The sequence below is a fragment of the Centropristis striata genome, chromosome 7 (genome assembly GCF_030273125.1).
Source record: "Centropristis striata isolate RG_2023a ecotype Rhode Island chromosome 7, C.striata_1.0, whole genome shotgun sequence".
NCBI lineage: Eukaryota > Metazoa > Chordata > Actinopteri > Perciformes > Serranidae > Centropristis > Centropristis striata.
This window is the reverse complement of record NC_081523.1, coordinates 10,819,849-10,841,585: the sequence shown is the minus strand read 5'-3', so window position 1 is coordinate 10,841,585 and position 21,737 is coordinate 10,819,849. Positions and strand designations below refer to the sequence as shown.

The 21,737-nt window shown below is 37.6% G+C and overlaps 2 protein-coding genes across 2 annotated transcripts; one reads left to right on the top strand and one right to left on the bottom strand.

Moving 5' to 3' along the window:
• Positions 1 to 1,403: 1,403 nt before the first annotated feature.
• Positions 1,404 to 13,874, top strand: svopa (SV2 related protein a). The gene is made up of 16 exons (XM_059337720.1): positions 1,404 to 1,624; positions 2,764 to 2,921; positions 4,434 to 4,519; positions 4,618 to 4,716; positions 6,137 to 6,208; positions 6,424 to 6,548; positions 6,641 to 6,704; positions 8,258 to 8,383; positions 8,485 to 8,613; positions 8,711 to 8,784; positions 8,996 to 9,072; positions 9,826 to 9,930; positions 10,625 to 10,736; positions 10,809 to 10,890; positions 11,004 to 11,093; positions 12,297 to 13,874. The coding sequence occupies exons 1-16, from the start codon at positions 1,590 to 1,592 to the stop codon at positions 12,507 to 12,509; spliced, it is 1,647 nt and encodes a 548-aa protein (XP_059193703.1). The 5' UTR covers positions 1,404 to 1,589; the 3' UTR covers positions 12,510 to 13,874.
• A 132-nt stretch (positions 13,875 to 14,006) lies between these two features.
• Positions 14,007 to 21,235, bottom strand: LOC131975153 (D-amino-acid oxidase-like). The gene is made up of 11 exons (XM_059337721.1): positions 21,173 to 21,235; positions 18,592 to 18,787; positions 18,391 to 18,505; positions 17,980 to 18,056; positions 17,482 to 17,547; positions 16,327 to 16,381; positions 16,134 to 16,238; positions 15,952 to 16,034; positions 15,138 to 15,255; positions 14,504 to 14,602; positions 14,007 to 14,426 (listed from the first exon to the last, which is right to left on the bottom strand). The coding sequence occupies exons 2-11, from the start codon at positions 18,783 to 18,785 to the stop codon at positions 14,301 to 14,303; spliced, it is 1,038 nt and encodes a 345-aa protein (XP_059193704.1). The 5' UTR covers positions 18,786 to 18,787; positions 21,173 to 21,235; the 3' UTR covers positions 14,007 to 14,300.
• Between the last annotated feature and the right edge of the window lie 502 nt (positions 21,236 to 21,737).

Genomic DNA, 21,737 nt, shown 5'->3' with positions numbered 1-21,737 from the left:
TGAAAATGAACACTTGTACACTTTGTACACTTTATGTACATACATATGTACATTTAATGTACACTTTACAATGTTTTTGTATGAAAACTTGCCTCTTTATTGTTGAAACCCCCTGACGGCGTTTTGTTGGTGTATTGTCTTGTATTGCACCATGTTGCTTTAATAAAGTTAAAAAAAAAAAAAAAAAAAAGACGTGTGAAATATTTTCCAGCTGCAACCTCTTCGACCGAATATATGAGAGAGTTGAGACATTTAACGTGAATGGTTCCCTCTTTAAATATGGGCTTGGTTTATGTTGGTTTTGCTCTCTCTAAAGGAAGGTTTTGGGGGGAAGATATTTCTAAAATTCTGCCTACATTATGTGCTGTTTGAAATACTTAAAAACAACAAAGATAGCATCTGTTATCGCATTTTTATGTGTATGCACTGACTGGTGAATAAAAGGCACGTTTTAGTGGCCAAAGGAATTCGCGATAACGATATTATCGCAATGTCTAGGCATGGTAAGATTTTTTTTTAAAGGTAAAAGTTACAGTGCATACTTATACAGTTAAAACACATTTTAAAATTAATGTATATCAATAGGCCTATGTGAACTTGTTCAGTTAAAGGCAGTTGTAAAAACAAGCGTGTCTTCAACACCTCTGTTAAAATAAGAGTTTTAGCAGACCAATCTATAGAAATTTGTTGTGGGGAAATGCTATCATTCAAATTCATGTCTAGAGAGAGTCTGTAACGATAACAGAATCAGAAACCAGAAAATGGGAATCATTTAAGAGGTGCTGGATTATTTACACATTATCGTATGTATTTTATGTATTGACATGTAATAAAACCTGACTCTATAACATGACAGAAACATGACATGACAGGTGTCATGAGCATTACTTCAAAGTGTCATTAATGTTCATGACACATCCCATGTCATGTTTATGACACGCTCATGTCACTCTTATGTAGACACCATCAAAATAAAGTTACCATATCTTGCTTAATTCACAAAAACATGTTCAAAAAATTGCCTCAAAAGTCACATTTTATTTTGACTTAGGCATAATAAATCCGCTTAAGTCACACACTTGACATAGGCCATTATTTTAAAGGGGAAAAATCACATGATCTGATCAACTAAGGATGTAGGCGATTTTACCATAGGTGGCCAGCGTCATGAGGAGATGATTTAGGCAAAAAAAAAAAAAAAAAAAAAAAAATGACAAAAAATGACTGGCGATTATTCTAACAGCGTGACGATATTTATCATAACACTGTTATTCTTCAAGTAAGATTACATCATATTTGCATCATCTGGGTCCAGCTGCTGTCGGGTTCATCAAGTCCGTGTGTGTGTTGATAAAGTCATGTGGAGGAGCACAGTGATCAGCATTCATGTGGAGTCTGATCCTCCCGAGCTCGTCCTATCCACTCTCCCTCTCTCTGTGTCTCGTGCTGTGACTCGCGCAGGGCGGCCTCTCATTGGCTGCCGGCGGACACCCGGAGCAGGTAGCTCTCCTCGGTGCTGAAATCGCAGCTCGTGCTGATAATGTAAACGGCGATGAGGCCAACCGGAGCGTCAGCCAGTAAACACCAAAATGGACGATGATCTATTCCAACTGAGACAGCTGCCGTGAGTACACATCACTCCGCACGTCCACGCCTTTCTCTGTCTTGCGTTTTATTCAGCCTATTTTTTCAGCCGTGACAGCGTGTTCGCGTCGCCCTCTGACCGCCTCGCATCGTGTATGTTTGATTAGCTCGCCGGAACACAAATAGCGTGACATTCCTTAAAAGCAGCAGTCATTCAGCAACAAACATCTATCCAGATATAAATACTGCAAATTCTCCTTACATTAAGGGGGAAAAAAACAAACAAGAAAAAAAACAACTCAGCATGTTCAGACGCATCTGGCAGTGCAGTTTGTTTACAGTCGTTTAGCATAGAAGACTATTTTGGTTTTTATTTATTCATAGAGAGGCAGGCTTGCTGTGATTTCCAAGCCAGTTTTGTGTCTTAACTTGTAATTGTGTTTGCTGTCATGACTCAGTACCTAACGTGATTTATTCCAACCTCTGCTGTACATACATTAATAAGCTAAAGGCTGTAGCCTGGCCGTCATGAGGGACCATTCTCAAAGACAAACAGTAGCCTACAACAATGATAAATAGTCTTCTTACCAAAAATATATACATAATGGCATAGTATTTATCCAGATTTTGCCAAACAGTTTGAAATAGGCATTATACCTACTGTAGTTAAAATAAAGAAAATACACATCTTAAAGGGCTTGTTATTGCTGGATGTGTTCACTTGTATTCTTTCTAAAGAGCTTAAAAATGAAAATTATAGTGGTTTCCAGTACAAGACAGACATTTCTGGACGTCTCACAAACTCATCTGCTCCACTTCCCATTGCAATTAGCGTATGTTATGTAATTACAGTGATTAAGACCTCACTGGCACTCTCAGAGTTCTCTGATAGTGTTTCATCCTTAATGAACCATCGATCTCCTGCATGTGGGAGCAGATTATACTTAGCATCCGTACACAACATGCACATCTCCGGGTGTTTAGGCTTTGTAAGCTTGCCAAGCTGTCAGTTGGCCTGACATGGTTCACCCATAAAACAATATCCACCACCCATTCACAAAATCACAGCCAGAAAAAGCTCATATCACCTAGGCAACAGCCTCCAACTCATTTGTGTCAGCTTTGCTTTGCTTAGTCTTCTGAAACTCAGAATTCAGTTGTTTTAATTTTGTTTTGCAGTGTCGTCCGCTTCCGTCGCACAGGTGAGAGCACACGCTCCGAGGATGATGGAGAGAACAGAGAACAGGCTGTCAGGATTGCAGAGCAGACTGATCTGGAGTCTGTGGCTCTCACAGACGGGGCACCGGTTCCTCGGGAGTTTGCCAATCCAACTGATGGTACAGTATGACATTTCACACACCCTGGCTTTCATAATAAACTCACCTCCCCCAAAGTAACAAGTAATATCTTTTTATATCTGTTTCCAAGGTCAAAAATGAACTCTCAATCTCCGAGGTATCCTCTATAAGAGAACAGTTTCTCCCCCCAAAACATGAGGCATATTTGCTTTTTCAAGCTTCAGCTTTTTTTTTTTAAACCATGAGGAAACAACAGCTCGTTAGATCATTTAAGCTGATAAACATCGGTGAATATCAACACTCAGTGCTCTGAATCTGAGTTATAAAGTGAAGTCAGGTCATTTGGGGATAAAATGGGGATAAGTAAGGTTTTTCATGTTGGCGTTTTTAAATATTTGCAGCCAATCTGATACCTAAGATTTACAGAGCAACGTGTCTCTTTTTGTTAAAAAGAGTATCTCAGCAAAAACAATAATGTTATAAGACCAAAAAATGGTTGAAGGGTGTTTCATTTTGTTAACGGTTTGACTTGACATGACTCAAATATTTTCACAATACACTTTACTTTTTAAGGGTATTGAGTGAATGTTTCATTTAACTTGAATGCGTTGGGACACCAGCATGGTTCTACCAGGGGGGAAAAATCAGAAGTACTATTGTGTGCCATCCTTTTTTATTACAGACATTTTTTTTGTATTTTTATCATTTAAATAATATAAAAAATTGATGAACAGCCATCATTGTTACTGGCACGTAACAGCCTGTGCATATCACAGATTTTTTATTTAGTTATATTAATGATTTATTGAATAAATGACTGAACTGATAAATTGATTTTGTCATTTCAAAGACAAAAACATAAAACACAATTGTTCTTCAATTAAGCTAAATAGTTTGGTATCTTTTTTAGGGTGAGATTCTTGATGTGTTTGAAGGTTTACCGTTTTTACATGGCAACATTTTTTTTCTGTAGAAATAAAATAGGGATCCATAACAAGTTGAAGTTGAAGTAACACTTCAGGTATTCCTCAAAATTTTAGATTGTGAGGAATACCTGAAGTGTTACCTGAAGAAACTACCTGACTTCACTGAGCACTTTAATTCCTTAAAGAAACTCTGGTAACGCTTTATATTAAGGTCCTTGTAATAACCATTAATTAACAAGTAATAAGGCCCTTGTAAGTCCTTACAAGATGCTTATTAACATTATTGTGTGTTTATATGCTTATATAAGTGTTAATAATGGCATTACAAACACCCATGACCCACCCATTATGTCTTTGCCATCATGCCATGCCTTTATTAATCTTATTTTGTTTGCTTATTGATATTAAAATATACTTTATTGCTCATCTATTATAAGTTAACTATAAGTTAACTATGCTTTTTGCAACTACCGGATCTAAAGCGAGAACAATGCCTTATTACTTGTTAATTCATGGTTATTAAGGACCTTATTATAAAGCGTTACCGAAACTCTTCCCTGTTCAGAGAAGGTTTGTATTTGCTACTTTCTTGAAAACAACTTTAATTATTTTCTCATTCCTTCAGACACATTCATGGTGGAAGATGCTGTAGAGGCCATTGGCTTTGGGACGTTTCAATGGAAACTCTCCATCCTCACTGGTCTGTCCTGGGTGAGAGCTGTTCTTTACTGTGAATACACCATCACAGATATTCTGAGTGTTCATGTTGTGATGTGTTATGTGTGTCGGGTTGTTTTCTGTTTGCTCAGATGGCTGATGCTATGGAGATGATGATCCTCAGCATCTTAGCCCCTCAGCTCCACTGTGAATGGAGGCTGCCCAGCCTCGAGGTGGCACTGCTTACATCGGTAATGTCTCTCTAATGTCTGTAAAGTGCTCCAGCTGACCGTGCTATATGTCCTGATAGTTATTGGTTATGTGCCGAGCGATTGTTTTAAGTGCTTGTACTGAGCAGTGATGTGGAAAACAGTCGAGTGTCTGTCATTACACATGTGTTGCAATATTATGATTTAAATGAACATCAAGTGTATAGCATAACATAAACTGCAGCTCAAAGTGCTTGGAAACAAATCAAGCAAAAACAATAAAATAATAAAATTAAAAAAGGAGAGAGAGAGAAAAAAAGGATAAACCTAGTAACCGAATAAGTGATAATGGTAAATAAAAAATGAGAAATATAAAATGCACTATAATAATGATAGAAAATGGTGGAATCATTAAATTAATTAAATAATTGAATAAATACATATGTTCATTACATTACATTTACTGAAGGTATTACATAGGCCTTGAGATTCCTATTAATTACATTCCTTAATTGAGATGTAATTAATACAACTTTTTTTTTTGTTTTTAAGTTATTTCATGGCCATTTTTCAGTTTTTTATGATGGTAGCAGAGTTACAGAGTGAAAGGGAAGACATGCAGGAAAGATCTCCGAGCCAGACTTGAACCCGAGCCGCCTGCTTAAGAGAACTAAGCCTTAGTGGTATGCGCTCGACCAGTCAGCTACCGGGAAGCCTCAATTAATGCAACCTTTTAATGAGAAGCTATTTAACCCATAAGAACCCAGATTTATCCTTGAAAGAAAATATCTGTCTGTGATGTGACATATATGGGTGTTTATGACATTTATTTTTATGATATTTCTTATTTTAATATAAATAAACTCGACACCTTTTCTACTTACAGAAACACAAATTTACCTTTTTCTCTGCATCTCCACAAAATATATATTAAAATTGTGACATTAATAGTGCTGTTTAACAACAAATTATTTTTCTGATTTGTTTTTTAGTAACAAAATAATAATAAATCAATACTAAATAAAACAAATAACAAACCCCAACAGGGTTAAATGCAACAAAGGACACCCTATTAAGTATTATTAGAATTGTTAAATGGGTTTAAACTTAGCCTAGTAACAAAAAATAAGCTTTTTGAAATTAGCTACTTTTTTTGGATTTTGGATTATTTTGGAGAAGTCACTTCTTGTCACAGGTGAAGCATAAAGCTGAATATGGGAGATTATAGAAGATTTAAAGTGTTTGTTACACCCGTTTCACCGTGGGTTCTTATAGGTTAAAAAAAAAAGTGAATTCCAGTGGATCACACCAAAAGAAGATTACAGTGCTGTGACGTGTATACTTTGAAGATCTACATGCTTAGATGTGCCAAATATCAGTAATGTGTAGTAAAATTACAGTTTAAATTTGGAAATTAAGTTGCTGCAATCCCATTAACAGTCCCTATTTTTCATTGGTGCAGGCAGTGTTCATTGGGATGATGATCAGCTCGTCTCTTTGGGGAAACATTGCTGACAGATATGGCAGAAAGACAGTAAGTTCTAATAAAGCCTTATATTTGACATGGAGATGATTTTTATTTCTGTTATCTGTAAGATGGAATATATCTAGTTAGCTTTTGGGTTTTCTGAATTAAAGTAGAAAGTGATCAAAATCATACATTTTACTGCATTGCTCTCCCAAAGAGCCTTATGAGATCTCCATAATTTATTCAGCAGCTTGTTATGTTTTGATTGTATGCACACACAGGGTCTCAAGATGAGTGTGCTGTGGACTATGTTCTATGGCATTATGAGTGCATTTGCGCCTATTTATGGGTGGATCCTCGTCCTCCGGGCACTGGTGGGCTTTGGCATCGGAGGAGCGCCACAGTCGTGAGTAACCGCTTATTTAACCCTCAGAAAAAACCAAGCTGTAATTATTAATGACGCGAGTTAGAATTAACTGTGAGATCTCCCTCCTTAAGGGTGACACTGTATGCTGAGTTTCTGCCTATGAAGTCCAGAGCTACATGCATCTTGCTGATTGAGGTATGAACTAGCAATTATGTTAAAGAGATATTTTGGATTTTCGGAATCCTCCCTGACTTTTGGAAGTCAGGTTGTATGACATACCTATCTATATTCAGTGTATTATCTGCAGTAGATGGTGGTCAGCATGGCCCCAGTTAAGAAAAGCAGACAGGAATACCGAAACTAAAGTTAAGCTGTTTACTGCTGTGGATGGGGGCTACAGAACATGTAGCCACCAAAAGGCCCACTCAGTTTAAACATAGACAATAATTTGAATTTTCACCTTTTTATCTCCTTGTCAGAAAGCCCTGAATATTATATACAGAGGGCGAACTGAAGCTGTTATATGCTCTTGTCAAATCCACCACTCCATTGAAAAAAACAGTAATTTTATCTCACAGAACATGAGTTGTTTGTCTACCACAGCTTCAATCATATAGTTTCTTTGTGTCATTGTGTGACTTTGATGTTTTAAATAATTAGTTTGGATTTACCAACGTCACACAATAACACAAACAAACTAAACAGTCATGTCAGGGGTAGACCAGCAACTCCTGTGATCTCCAAGGTCAAATTACTCCTTCTGACAATAGAGTCTGGTTGATTTGACAAAAGCATAGAATGCTTCAGTTCCCCCCGTGTAAACTTAAACAGGATTGTTTGACGGCAAGGTGAAACAGTGAAAATGTTCAAAATAAAGCATACACTTAAACTGATATTAATTTGAGGTTAAAATACATTGCCTAGCTTCCATATAAGTACTCCTGCCTGCTTCTCTAAACTGGGGGCATTCTGACCGCCACCTCCTTTAGATCAGTAGTTCTCAACCTTTTTGAGTCGCGACCCCCAATTTAACATGCATGTTGTCTGCGACCCCCGCTCACTGAACACAATCTCACACGCACAGTTCAGATCACCCAAAAGAGAAACAAAATGACCACAAAAAGACACAAAATGACCAAAAAAATACACAAAATGACCAAAGGAAACGAAATGACTAAAAAAGACACAAAATGACCAAAAGAGACACAAAATGACCAAAAAAGACACAAAATGACCAAAAGAGACACAAAATGACCAAAAAAGACACAAAATGACCAGAAAAGACACAAAATGACCAAAAAAAGACAAAATGACCAAAATGATTTCAAAATGAACAAAAAAGACACAAATTGACCAAAATGACACAAAATGACCAAAAAAAGACACAAAATGACCAAAAAAAGACTCAAAATGACCAAAAAAGACACAAAATTACCAAAAAGACATTAAATGACCAAAAAGACTAAAACACATGAACACTTTAACACAGTGGAGACAGAGCTGACTTCCAAAATGATTTGGCGACCCCCACAAATCATCTCACGACCCCAATTTGGGTCGGGACCCCAAGGTTGAGAATAGCTGCTTTAGATAACACACTAACTATGGATAAGTACCTTATACAATCCCTCTTCAAAAAAATCTGAACTATCCCATAATAGAACAGTCATGACTAAACCATAAGTGCGTCATTAACATGCTCTGTTTTCCTAGCAGGATTTTATATAATTTTGACTTCTTCCTTGCAGATATTTTGGGCGCTGGGCACTGTGTTTGAGGTCCTCCTAGCCATCCTGGTGATGCCCACTCTGGGCTGGCGTTGGCTGCTCGGCCTCTCCACCATTCCTCTCGTCATCTTCTCCGTCCTGTGTTTCGTGAGTGCATTGTTTTCACTGTTAAAATGTTCTGCTGTATGTAAGCAGATACTAGCAGCTTTATCAATTGACATGTCTGTTTTTTGGTGGGGCGAGAGCAGTGGCTACCAGAGAGCGCTCGATATGACGTGCTGACAGGGAATCAGGAAAAAGCACTGGCCACATTGAAGCGCATCGCCACAGAGAATGGAGCGCCGATGCCACTGGGTAAACTTATCGCTGCCAGACAGGTAAAAGTCAGTTTGTGCAGAGCATAATATTCTCTGGATATTATTCATGACTATTATGTAGTCATTTGTGTATTTTGATATCTGTCTTTTTAATTAGGAGGACCGTGGAAAGATTCGAGACTTATTTTCATCACACTTTCGCTGGACAACAGTTCTGCTGTGGTTTATTTGGTAAATGGAGTGAATGATGAACTCACCCACTCACATCCTGGGTCATTACTCACTGATTTCCTCTCCTGCTCTCAAAATGATGTTGTCCAAATGCACATACATTTGAATCAGTGTGTGTGTGTGTGTGTGTGTGTGTGTGTGTTTATGTTTATCTAAGTTGATCACTTAATGTGAAACACCATCATTTCATCCTGAGTCTCTGTCTCCTCAGGTTCGCAAATGCCTTCTCTTACTATGGACTGGTGCTGCTCACCACAGAGCTGTTTCAGGAGGGAGGTGCATGTGGGAGTGAGTCACTGCTCCAACAAATCAATACTTTCACACACACACACACACACACACACACACACACACACCTTCGTTTCGTTTCGTATCTGTTTATTTCATAATAATAATAATAATACATGTCATCAAAACAAAACAGGGAAAAAAAACATTGATCAAAGTAAACAACATGTAAACAGAGAGAGAAAATTGATAATAGACATTTGGACCGAAAAGGCTGAAGCATAGCTTATTACGCCTACCCTGTTACAACTCAAGTAAATTTTAAAATTGGAAATGTACAATCTGTTATTTATCAACAAAAGAAATAAGCAGTCACAAAAGAGAGAAAAGAAAGAAGCTTATTACTCATTACTCGAACTTATATAAATTAATCATCCTATGTTTAAGTAATTTTTTGAATAAGTTAATGGTATTAATTGTATTGTTCCATACATTTTAATTTGCTACACAGATAAGAGAAACTTTGTAGGTCAGGGACTTGTGTGTTGATTGATTCAACATTTACATTTAGATTTCATATTTAGATTTAAATATAACATATAGATTTTTTTTTTTACATATAAATATGCACTTTTACAGTTACATATAACCTAATGAATTTCTGTCACGAATGAGAAGAAAGTGAGCTAAATATGAGGCTAAATAAAACATTTGGCGGCCCATATTTATGCAGTATGTCTTTGCAAAATCACAGATGGAGTGCGTGCTGGGTGTGTACTATCCCATTTTCTATTGTTTTCTATCTCCCTCTAGTGTCCAAAGGTAACAAGATGGAGCTCCGATGCAGCCTCGAGTGTAAATATCTGAACTCTGATGACTACAAAGACCTGTTGTGGACCACCTTATCTGAATTCCCAGGTACACATTAGTTAATGCTCTGTGTCTTTATAAAATCAGGTCATATTTTTTGTAAAAATATTTTTTTGTTACGTATGGCAGAAAGTTTTTCCACTGTACCATAATTACATTGTATTTACTAGATTTATATTTAGCCTAGTAATGCATGCAACGTTTGAATTAATAAGTGATAATTACTATGCTGTATGTTTTTCTTCAGTATTCACTATTTCTTTATAAAAGGAATCTGCATACTGTGTACTGCATGATAATTATCTTGAAAATACCTATCAATTGCTGCACCATTTGCTTTATTATTTGTAGGGATTAAAAAGGTCATCATAATAATGTTAAATGTTTTACATGACTTCAGGATATTTCAGGGACAGGTCATTAAAATAGATGATATAAGTAGAGCAGCAATAAATTATTGCTAAACCTTCGTAATAATAATGTTTATAGAACCGTCTCGAAGAGTTTAAGGTGTTATTAATGACAAATAATAATGGCTTAATTCCATTCGAGTGCGCCAGGACCCTGCTGGCACTTTCAATATACTGGCTAACCTAAATATAATGGAGGCATCATTAACAGAATTAGTTATACCTCTGCTTTACCATGTGATGACAATCATACATTAATCTGTGTAGCTACTGCCCTAAAAAACAAAAAAGCAATATATTTGACAAACCTGGAGTTTTGTCTCTTCACACAGGACTGCTGGTGACACTGTGGGCTATTGATCGTTTGGGAAGGAGGAAGACCATGGCTTTGTGTTTCTTTGTCTTCTCTATGTGCATCATCCCACTCTATGGCTGTGTGGGAAGGTAAGCTGGATAATAACAAGAATGCTAAACATGAAATTGTGCATCCACCAATCACTGGTTTCTCTGTTGCAGAGCCTCCATGACGGTGTTGATATTCATCGCCAGAGCTTTCATCGCAGGAGGATTCCAGGCTGCTTATGTGTACACGCCAGAGGTGACGTATCCAACCACAGAATACTGTGTAAAAATGAAAAGAGTTACATCAAATCAAGATATGGGCAAAGGCAGCCTACTCAGGGTTTTTTTTTATTATCTGAAACTCTGCAGGTGTACCCCACAGCAACCAGGGCTTTAGGTCTGGGTACGAGCAGTGGAATGGCAAGAGTCGGTGCCCTCATCACACCTTTTGTTGCACAGGTAACACCATTCAATCACTCTTCTCATTTAAAGGGACAGTTCACCCACAAATTGAGTATACAGCAGTGTCATGTTGGAAGTGTACTTGAAAGAAAATAGTTCCTACATGTGGTCTGTAGATTATCTTGAGTAACAGGGTCATGATTTCTGGAAAGTGACATTCTTTTGAGTTTTTTGAATGTATACATCCCTTTGAGCGCCACAAGCAGAATGTCATCTAATTTGAGAAAAGGCAGACATCTTAGTGGTTAGCAATCTTGCCTCACAGCAAGAGGGTCGCCGGTTCGACTCCAGCCTGCGGCTCTTCTGTGTGGAGTTTGCATGTTCTCATTGGGTCCTCCGGCTTCCTCCCACTGTCCAAAAACATGCACTTAGGTTTGATTGGTGATTCTAAATTGCCCGTAGGAGTGGATGAGAGTGTGATTGTCTGTCTCTATGTGTCAGCCCTGTGATAGTCTGGAGACCTGTCCAGGGTGTACCCCGCCTTTTGCCCAATGTCAGCTGGGATTGGCTCCAGCCCCCGTGACCTGAGTGCGGATAAGCGGTTAAGGATAATCAGTGGCAGTTTAAGACCAATTTTACTGTGGGGGGCCAAGGAGGGGCCAGTGTTTAATCAGAGGGGCACATTAGCACATTAAAAAATGGCAAAGACGATATTTAAGCATTCAAAATCTTTATTTTAGCTTATTGAAACATCTAATTTAAGTATATTTGGAAGATACAAATGCATTGATTTAAACAAAGAGACTCACCAACAATAACAGGTGACAATGACATTTCTCATTTTTGTGCACAATCACTTTTTTATTTTGAAAGTGCGGTACAGTGAGAATTATCTTTATATATATATATACACACACACACAATATTTTATTGCACAATTAAACTATTATACAATGTACACATTCTGGGTTCCTTTTGTGTACAATGAGATATTGTTTGAACAAAAAAAGGTTAGAATTGCTCCATTCTTCATCGTTATAAATTGATCATTTTATTATTAATTTGACACAGGGGCCACAGCAGGGGCCAAGGGCTTCTTCACAGGGGCAGTGGTCCCTGTAGGCCCCTGTGTAGAACCACCACTGAGGATAATGAATGAATTAATAATTGCAATTTCGATTTTGGCGTAAACTGTCCCTCTAAACATATCACCAAACAATGAAGTTGCTTATTTTCTCGTCCCTGTGCTTCAACCTGCAGGTGATGTTGGAGTCATCTGTGTACCTGGCTCTGTCTGTGTACTGCTGCTGCTGCCTTCTGGCCGCCATCGCCTCCTGTGCACTGCCGATTGAGACGACAGGCCGGGGCCTGCAGGAGTCCAGCCACCGTGAGTGGGGCCAGGAGATGACGGGCCGGGCCGCCTCCAAAACCTCAGAGGAAGTCCCTCCCTCCAGCTCCGAATCCCAGGGCTGAGGACACTACGGCTGGAGTACAACTGAGAGAGGTGACCACAGTGAGGAAAAGAGGAGAGGCGAGGCAAAAAAAAAAAAAAAAGAAGCTGGACCAGCTTTCTGTCCATCTCCAGTCCCATCCTATGACTCTTCAGACATAGACTCTTTCAGCACCACAGTGGCTCCAGAAAGCCAGGCAGCACAATATTATATATTGTATTATACAGTGTTTAACCACCATTGCTGTCACAATTTTACCACTGAATAGCTGCACACGGTGCGACTGGAAAGACCATATGACCTACACGAGTGCAAGATTTTAAAAAAAGAAAAAAGGTGGACAGTGAATACTTGAAGCAAAGTATTTAAATCCTGCTTTTCTAATGCAAGAGAAGCAAAGAAGAACAAAGTGGGAAAAGTGTGAGCTTCAGATAACCATTTTCTTATCAAAGAGCCTTAAAACTACCTATTCTTTTTGAAAAAGCTGTGTCTGTTAGCATACTGGACATAGATGCGTAGATAAGAAAGAGCATCATCTTGTGCACACAAATTGTCTGTTAAAATACACAAGCTTTCTAAAATGTGCGTTGCTGGAGTTAGGGACGGGGTCAAATCAACAGATCATTAAATAAAATAAGGTCTGGGGGTTACTTTATTTAAGACTCACTGCTGTTGAGGCAGTAAAAGGACAAGCTGCACAGTAAGTCACTGTGTTAAATATGTTCAGTTTTCTTGTGTCAGTATTATTTCACAGTTTAACGTGGATTATTTACAAAAACCTGACAAATCTGCCTTCATCATAAGCATAATCAGCGACATGATATAGCCGAAAATATTTCAAGACTATAGCACAATTGTCTGCAAGTCAACAGATCCTGCGCTGCATTTGAAGACATCATGAAAGTTACTGTTGAAGTATTAGAAAATCTAAATCTGAGTATTTTCATCACCCAAAGCAGACTCAACCTACCTAGTGAGAGTAACATGATTTAAAAAATGACATAAACATGAGTATATGGTGTTACAGTCTATAAATGCTGCGTATCTTGCCCGACTCTACCAGATTTTGAGACTGTGGATACATCGACCTACACAACCATTTAACAGGATGTAACATTCTGTCTTTCTGTAAATATTGTATCAATACCTGGTTTCGTTGTTGTCCTTGCTTTTGTTTGTAACAACGGTGATGTGGAGACAGACTTTGCTCAGTCTGAGTGAAACACTGAGTAAAGTTTTGTTAACTAGTAAAGATCCAGCAAGCCAACTCTTTACCTGCCAGTGTTTGAGATATAGTGCTGCATTAAGTGTCTGTGTGCACAGATTCTTGTCAATGCACTGGATGTAAATGTGTATGATACTATAGTAAATAGTCTTTAAAAAAGAGCAGAGGACCCATGTTGTTATTTTTTTTATTACCAAACAGTGTGATTTTATAAGTTATCATGTTAAGCTGTAAATTTGTTTACATTTAGGGAAAATTCTCAAAGATATGTACACTTTATATACTTTATTTACTTATTTAAATGACTGAAACCTCCTCAGATTTGAGTATGGTTACATATAAATGAACAATGTGTTAATCAATAATGAATGAGTACAGTGACAGGAGTGTTTCCTCTTTATAGTGGCATACAAGTCACAAACACTAGATTATTTCAAAGTGATGTAATTATCCCTAAGATATATATAATACCAACTATCTGTTTGATTTGAATGTTAGTTATTAGACAAGAACAGTTTGTGCAGTATGGGATACAAGGCACTGACATTAAAATAAGAAAAGCAACATTCACTACTGTCGGATAAAAATTTACAAGCGAGCTTTTGGACCTTTGCCTTTCTGTTCCACAATCTGACCGAAGAGCCTCGCCGCCTGCTGGGCGCAGCCTCGGTGAATGGTGAGTCCGAAACCTCCGTGGCCGTAGTTGTGTATCACCTGAGTGAGAGCAACAATATTTTAGAAGTTGAATTACTAAATTGTTATTACAAAATTTAAAATGCTGCAACGTTTACCTCTATTGGAGCTGCACCAGACTGTATGGTCTCCCTCTCCAGTCGCACTTTGCTGCGAACAGGCCTGAGGCCGGACCAGTCCTCCACTATCCTGGCATGCTGAGGTTAAAAAAATAGATATACACAGTACTGTGCAAAATATTGATTTGATTTAGATTTTTCTTCTGTTCACTCACTTTCCTTTTTGTTAATTGATAAAAAATAAACTTAACATTTCTATTTTTGAAAGCATTCTTATTTTACAGCATTTTTTTACACCTGCTCAAAAGGTTATACAGTACTGGATATAAATATAAAAAATCATGCTTGAATTTCTAATATAAAAAGTGTCTTATTATTATTGTTTTTTATTAATTTATATAAAAATTTCCCTGTTTTTTTTTTATTTATTTTTTTACAGATTTATTTGAACTAAATCCAGTGGGTTGTTTGGGCATTAGGTGCCTTCAGATTTGGATATTTTACCACCAAAATGTGTCACTAACATGTTTGAGGACTGACTTGAGGTCTTCTAAACATATCTAAATGCAAATTGCTAAATACTTTATCTCTACAGAAGAGTCATCATACATAATTTATTACAGCTGACACAGAAAGTATTTTTATGGGCTCTGGCATTTTTATATCATCTCACCTTGAGACTTGGCTCGAGCTTGCAAGCGCCTTCCCAGATATTTTTATGATCGATGGAGTTGTTCTGTTCACTCCAGTTTCCTAACTGGAAAATCCCGCCAACTGTCACAAGGCGACTCCTGCAGAAACAGATGTTCAAAGTTATATGTACTAAAATTACATTGAAGCAGTCATCAGGCGTTCCCCAAGAATGCTAATAAGATATATAGGTAACGCTTTATATTAAGGTCCTTGTAATAACCATTAATTAACAAGTAATAAGGCCCTTGTAAGTCCTTACAAGATGCTTATTAACATTATTATGTGTTTATAAGCTTATATAAGTGTTAATAATGGCATTACAAACACCCATGACCCACCCATTATGTCTTTGCCATGCCTTTATTAATCTTATTTTGTTTGCTTATTGATATGAAAATATACTTTATTGCTCATATATTATAAGTTAACTATAAGTTAACTATGCTTTTTGCAACTACTGGATCTAAAGCGAGAACAATGCCTTATTACTTGTTAATTAACGGTTATTAAGGACCTTATTATAAAGCGTTACCGATATATCTTCTGTAGTAAAATAGCCAGATATATCTTCTATAATTTTGTTTGTTTGTGAAAACAATTTTAGCTACCTGGCTTCAGAAAAAACACTGAAATCCCAAGTGAACAACACAGTCTAACCACTGCAACTCTTCCTGGCATCATGCATCATGTGTATGATCCTGTAAGTCCACAATACTCCCATGCCTCTATACTCTACAGGAGACATTTATTGCTAAAATTCAGCATTTGTGAGTGTTTTGTGTCACTAGAACTACCCTGGAATGATGTATGGTGAATTGTAAACTCCTTTTGAAAAATTGTGTGTAAGAATCCAATGCTTCATCCATGGAGCATCCACCTGAAAAACAAAGTCATAACAAGATTCAACCGCAACTTCCATAAGCCCTCTGAAGTTGGTTATATAAACAGTTTAAAGGCATATGAATTTGTAACTCACCTTTATTATCTGACCCCGGCCTGGTTTGAGGTCAGGGTCCGGCTGAAGATCACCTGATCTTATCCCAGTGCAGTTTATTATCACGTCTGCCCCAGTTTCTGCCAGCTGAATACAAAGAACCATGATAAGAACAGATAATACATTTAGATTACACAAATAAGTATGCAACAACTACTGAAACACTTTCACTAACCTCCTTGAAGGACTCTATTTTCCGCTGATAAAATTTCACACCCCTTTGTTGCAACCTGAGAATAACACAAAACCAAATGTATATTAAAAGCACAAACGATTCCTGACAAATACATTTTTTGACTTATCAAGAGCCAGTCATCCTAAACAACATGAGGAAATCACTAATTTACAGTCCGTTACAATGTGTGTGAGAACAATGTAGGGGCTCATTTAAAAACATTTCAGAATAAAGGTCAACCAATAATGAACTTTAAACGCAGATATAATAACTTTAGTTTAGAGCAGGAAAAGGCCAATAGCTTACAAATGTTTAACCCACAATATCTGTTCATATTTCCAGAAGAAGGCATTGAAGTGTTTTTTTTTTTTGATGGAGTGGAGAACTGCTTTATTAAAGAAATGATCTCTGATATAGCCGACATCTACACAGACCATTCCTGCAAAAGTGGTCCTCAAATAAATAGATATGGCTCATAGTTGTGCCAGACTTGCACATACAGCTGGACAGATTATAAGAACCATGTTTGCATGCATGCTTTCAGCAGAAGGCAGTTATCTTTAGCGTAATGCATTAATGATGCCATCCTGTGGCAAACAACCTTATTATTGAGATTAACATATAAAGATGTTTTATATAAAATTAACTTTCTTTTAAATTTGAATGATCTCAGGTACACATTATTCTGCCTTTGTGTATAGAGCCTCAATGTAAACTGTCATGTACGTCCCTGAATAACTATTGGAAGCTGTGCAGCCATCCTGCAGCTGTCTAAATGTTCCTTTTCCCCAGTCAGCACAATGCATGGTAGCAGTTAGCTCCAAGTTTGTGTGTACATTAGTTTTCTGTAACTAATGTCTGTAAATGGGTAACAAGTCTAGACAGAGTTCAATTGAGATCATGTGTTGAAAGTGTGAGATAACATAAAACTTTATTGCTCCCTGAGGAGAAGTTAGGAACTGAAATTAATATGAAATGTATAATAAAAGCGATAAGGCGCTTTCTTTTAAGTTTTTATTGTGTAATAAATTATGTCGCAAACTGGTGCTTCACTTTCTAACTGAACTTCCAACTCAGGGGTGGTTAGGTTCTGGTAAAAAAAAAGTTTAAAAAAAGGTTAAACATGATAACTTAACACATCATTTCATCACTCACCAATCCATCAGCCAAGGTAAGTATGTTTTACCTTCCACCATGAGAGCAGTGTTGAACCACCCATAACTGAAGAGACAAACAGATTATCCATGAAATCATAAATATTTGTATCCTATACTGAGAACCACGCAATATATTGTTTAGTAAGATGAAAACAAATACATTTATAAACATCACTGTAGCTCTTGGACTGAGTTTATGTCTACGAAACATTAAAGTTGCTTGGAAAAAACATGAGAGATAAGGAAAAATCCCTTCATCAGGATACAAATGGGCATAAACTGTCTTTCTGTGTTGTGTTTGTTAATTTATTACCTGTTGCCATATATTCTATGGTATTCTTGATATCTGATACAGCAGTGTCTTGTAATCTGGGTAGGAAAAGGTCGCATGTTTGCCATAACTTGGATAAAAATAAGTACCTAACGAACTATTTACGACTCTGCTTTGTGGTCCTTCAGTATTTTGCTGTCATGGCAGTCACAGCCAGAAACCTACTTGTATCCAGGGAACATCTGCAGCTCTCGTGCTGTGAGGTGTCTGAAGCCCAGGACAGAATCTTTAAATGAAGGATCCTGCAATCCAAAACAAGTAGAGATCACGTTATCTGTGTCCTAAAAATGGTCCTGGCTGTTTTGGTTTGCAGCTACAAGAAAGATTCCTAATTAACCCCTGACTGTGAGTTTAAACACAGCCCTCGCTGAGGCCTCTCTGCTGTTGTTTTCTAGCCACTGCAAGCACCCATTTTTGTGTGGCTGAACAAAGCTCTACTGTCAGTCAGGCTGAATACTAATGAACTGTGTTCATGGTAGATATTGCACTGGTATTTGACATGAGTTCTTATCAGGTTACATATTAACAATAAACAAGGTCAAATCTTATCTTTAAGGCCATATTAGCACTACTCACTGGGGATGGTTCACTGCAGAGGTTGTAGCCAGACTGAAGGAATATACCCATTTGTATGGAATCTGGTGAACTGAGAAAGCTCAGCAAGTAGTCAAATGTCTCTTTATTCCATTCTCTAAATGTGAGGACAAACACAACATTAAAATTGTGGCCACTTTTTGCAGATAAAGCAGAGAATCAAAACAGAGGCAATGCACTTACGTCTCCTGGACGTTGCCTTTATCGTACAGATATGGCTGCCAGAATCCGGCAGCTCCATCACTCGTGGTCAGTGGAGTGAAACGGTCTGCGTACACCTCGATGGTCAGTGGGCTGACGATGGAGTGATACTGCTGATAGATGCTCTGAGCTGTGGACAGGCCGATGACTCCGGCTCCAATCACTGCCACCCGCATGTCTGGATTAACATGAGACGCAAAACATTTCCATCTGAAAGACTCTCAAACTTATCCTAAACAAGTCAACATCAGGACAATCTAGAGCTACACAAGACTAGATGTGATTACATCAAAGTTTAGAAAATGATTATTCCATTATTATTTATATCATTACCAGTGATAGAATGTAACTCAGTAAGTATACATTCGAGGCACTCCTTTCTTTGCTTGAATATTTCCCTTTTATGCAACTTTATGCTTTTACTCCACTACATCTGCACAATGGCCCTCATTTATCAAATGAATGTACGCCAGAAAGTGAGCGACAAGTGGGCGTACGATCATTTCAACGCAAGGCTCGGCATTTATCAATTTGGACGTGAGCGGAGGGTACGATCACATCTCACGTCTGCACTAGTTTGCTCTGCTGCACCTGTTGGACATCAGCGTTTCACTTTCTACCTCTGAGAAATGCCTCTTCTTTTGGAATTTAAACTTACTTTAAAACATTGTTTGACTCCTGTCTGCAACCAAAAAGCTGTGGAAGTTTAAGTTTGTGCTCCAAATGTAAAATATTCGGTGAACTTGTTTGAGTTTATAACGATAATTAGCCTACTTTAATTTCATAAACCTCCGTTGCTGCATATTTCTGTAAAATGTCTTTTTCGCTCCGGTTTCCTCCCACAGTCCAAAAACATGCACTTAGGTTTTATTGGTGACTCCTAATTGGCCGTAGGTGTGAATACGTGATTGTCTGTCTCTATGTGTGTCAGCCCTGTGATAGTCTGGCGACCTGTCCAGGGTGTACTCGCCTCCAGCCCAATGTCAGCTGGGATCGGTTCCAGGCCCCTGCGACCCGAGTGCGGATAAGCGGTTAAGGATAATGAATGAATGAATGAATGAATGAATGAATGAATGGTATTTGCGACGGGGCACTCTGCTTATAAAGCTGACTTTAAAGCGGTTCTAGACCAATTTTACTGTGGGGGCCAAGGAGGGGCCAGTGTTTAATCAGAGGGGCACATTAAAAATCGTCAGAAATTCTCATATTTGGAAGAACTACATTGATTGAAACACTGAGACTTACCAACATTAACAGTTATTTTTGGACGACAATGACATTTCTCATTTTTGTGCACAATTACTTTTTTTATTTTGAAAGTGCAATACAGTGAGAATGATCTTTATAGTTAGCTTTTATTGCACAATTAAACCATTATACAATGTACACATTCTGGGTTCGTTTTGTGTACCATGAGATATTGTTTGAACAAAAAATAGGTAAGAATTGTTCCATCGTTCATCGTTATAAATTGATCATTTTATTATTAATTTGACACAGGGGCCACAGCAGGGGCCAAGGGCTTCTTCACAGGGGCAGTGGCCCTGAATTGGGTATAGCATAGACTTATATGTCTATGTATATTTGAGCGTGGTATTAAAATGACGCTTTTTTGGAGACGCCACATTTATCAACAGCCGATCATTCTTACGCTGTGAATGGCGAGATACGAAAGTTTGATGAACCCTGTCGTACGACGAAATATAAGCTCAGATCTGCGCTCGTTTCTACGCTCGTTTGATAAATACCTACTTAGATTTCTTCAAAATATAATTTTATTATTAGTAAAGTCATACATAGTCCAGGAGTTGAACATACAATTTGGTATATAGAATTTTCACCAGGCAATATAGGCTACATTACATACATTTTGTTACAAACCCCAATCCAACACATGTACTAAGCCATACTAAGCATTCTTTCATCAGTTGCTTTCCCTTTTTGTTTTTATTTTTACTTTAATGTCAATCAAACTATGAACAGCGGAACAAAAGATGTCGCACTGACTCATATGACTAGATCTTTTTAAATAGTCTCTTCAGCAGTTTACTTAGTTGAGTACTTTGATTTTTATACACTTATAATAGGATGCTTATATACTTTGAATGCAGGGCAATTACCCAAATACTTAGTCCATCCCTTATCATTAAACAATGCATGATTTAAATATGCATTAGTAGTAGTAGTAGTAGTAGTAGTAGTTTTATAAATATATTGAGTAGAATAAGTTATATTCGTTTGCAAAGTCTTAATAACATTAAAACCTGTTGGACAACTATCTCAGATAGACAACAAGACTGGCTGCGCCCTGCACTACACCTGAGTAAAGTTTTTAAAAAACTATACAGCTAATAACAAGCGAGTAATATGGAACAAAGCGTGTTGCACGTCGGATAGTCTAAATTTAACTTTACATCTTAACTTGGCGAAGTGGCATTCAAATAACTAATGCGGACATTCGAGATTCATATAAACGCTGAATAATACAACATATCGGATGCAAATATTGTGCAGATGACCCACTTAAAACTAAATCTGTATGATTAAAAAAGTTTTGCTTTACCTTGAGACTAGTGGTTCCTCGGTTGCTACTGCAGGAGTTGCTGAAGTCTGTCACAACGTAAAAGCTCACCCTGTTTTTCACTGGTCCACGCGTCACATGGCCGAGGGGCGGAGACAGCAGCTGCAGCACGGCGGTATGCTCCAAAGGTGAACTAGCAAGCCAAGATGTATCAGTGCCTCCTTTACGATGTGATATTTACATATCGTCACCGTGTTAAAATAATCGCCTAACTAATTTTTTCAAGTTTTGCAGGAAACACAAAAAACTTCACCAAAAGTGTAAAATATGACATTTATTGATCATTTCACTCATAAAGGATGTAACAAAGGATGGCTATTGGCATAGTAATAACACTTTGTGTAAATGATTTAACTTAAGAGCAATACATGACTTTTTGAACATGCCTTTGTGACTTCAGCAAGATTTGGTAACACTTTATTCTGAAGGTGTCTACATAAGAGTGACACAAGCCTGTCAGAAACATGACATGACAAGTATCATGAGCATTAATGTTACTTCAAAGTGACATTAATGTTCATGACACATCCCATGTCATGTCTATGAC